Source organism: Octodon degus, unplaced genomic scaffold (assembly GCF_000260255.1).
Source record: "Octodon degus isolate 3935 unplaced genomic scaffold, OctDeg1.0 scaffold00228, whole genome shotgun sequence".
Taxonomy (NCBI): Eukaryota; Metazoa; Chordata; class Mammalia; order Rodentia; family Octodontidae; genus Octodon; species Octodon degus.
This window is the reverse complement of record NW_004524804.1, coordinates 2,929,233-2,929,895: the sequence shown is the minus strand read 5'-3', so window position 1 is coordinate 2,929,895 and position 663 is coordinate 2,929,233. Positions and strand designations below refer to the sequence as shown.

General features: G+C 51.0%; 1 protein-coding gene across 1 annotated transcript in view; it reads left to right on the top strand.

Moving 5' to 3' along the window:
- Fstl5 (follistatin like 5) overlaps nucleotides 1-146 on the top strand; it is a gene marked incomplete at its 5' end in the record, with an annotated part of 578,391 nt that extends 578,245 nt beyond the window's left edge. Inside the window, one exon of the mRNA XM_023705749.1 lies at nucleotides 11-146. Coding sequence (XP_023561517.1) covers nucleotides 11-146 — 136 coding nt within the window. The remainder of the gene's footprint in view (nucleotides 1-10) is intronic.
- Nucleotides 147-663: the final 517 nt, after the last annotated feature.

The window sequence follows — 663 nt, the reverse complement described above, 5'->3', positions numbered from 1 at the left end:
TGCAGGCCAGCGGGCTCTTCGGCCAGTACCTGCTGACGCCGTCCGCCGACTCGCTCTTCATCCTGGACGGCCGGCTGGGCAAGCTCAACTGCGAGATCACCGAGGTGGCCAAGGGCAACACGCTGGTGTGGGTGGGCGACGCCTAGCGCGTCGGCGCGCCCGGTAAGCCCGATGTCTCGGACCAGACGTCTGCAAACACAGCGGCTGGTTAGCGGCACTTAACAGGATGTCTAATGAGAAGTGACATCACTTAGAGATTCAGATGCCTAATTATGATTTACACCGATAAAGTAGTACTTCAGATGCTTTAAAAAGTAACTAACCTGCAGGGAATTTCGGAAATCCTGAGAGTCATTTAATTTTGAGGGGAGTGTCTAATTTTCACTCTGGTACCCTTAAGCCAGAAGTATAAGGTAGTATGGAACTTTAACATGCTTAACTCAAAATATCCTGTCCTGCTCACTGTTTATAATCTTTTGTGCCTTGAAGGGAGTGTCAAGGAGGAAAAGAAAGACTCGCAGCAATTCACTGAACACCCTCAAAGCTGTAAGTCTGCTGGCATTTAAGCTGCTTGGTGTCTCCCGTGTCACACCCACCTCCAGTCACCTGTTGGACGCTCTGTGAAATCCCATCTGAAGGCACAAGCTGGCCTGAGGCTGCATG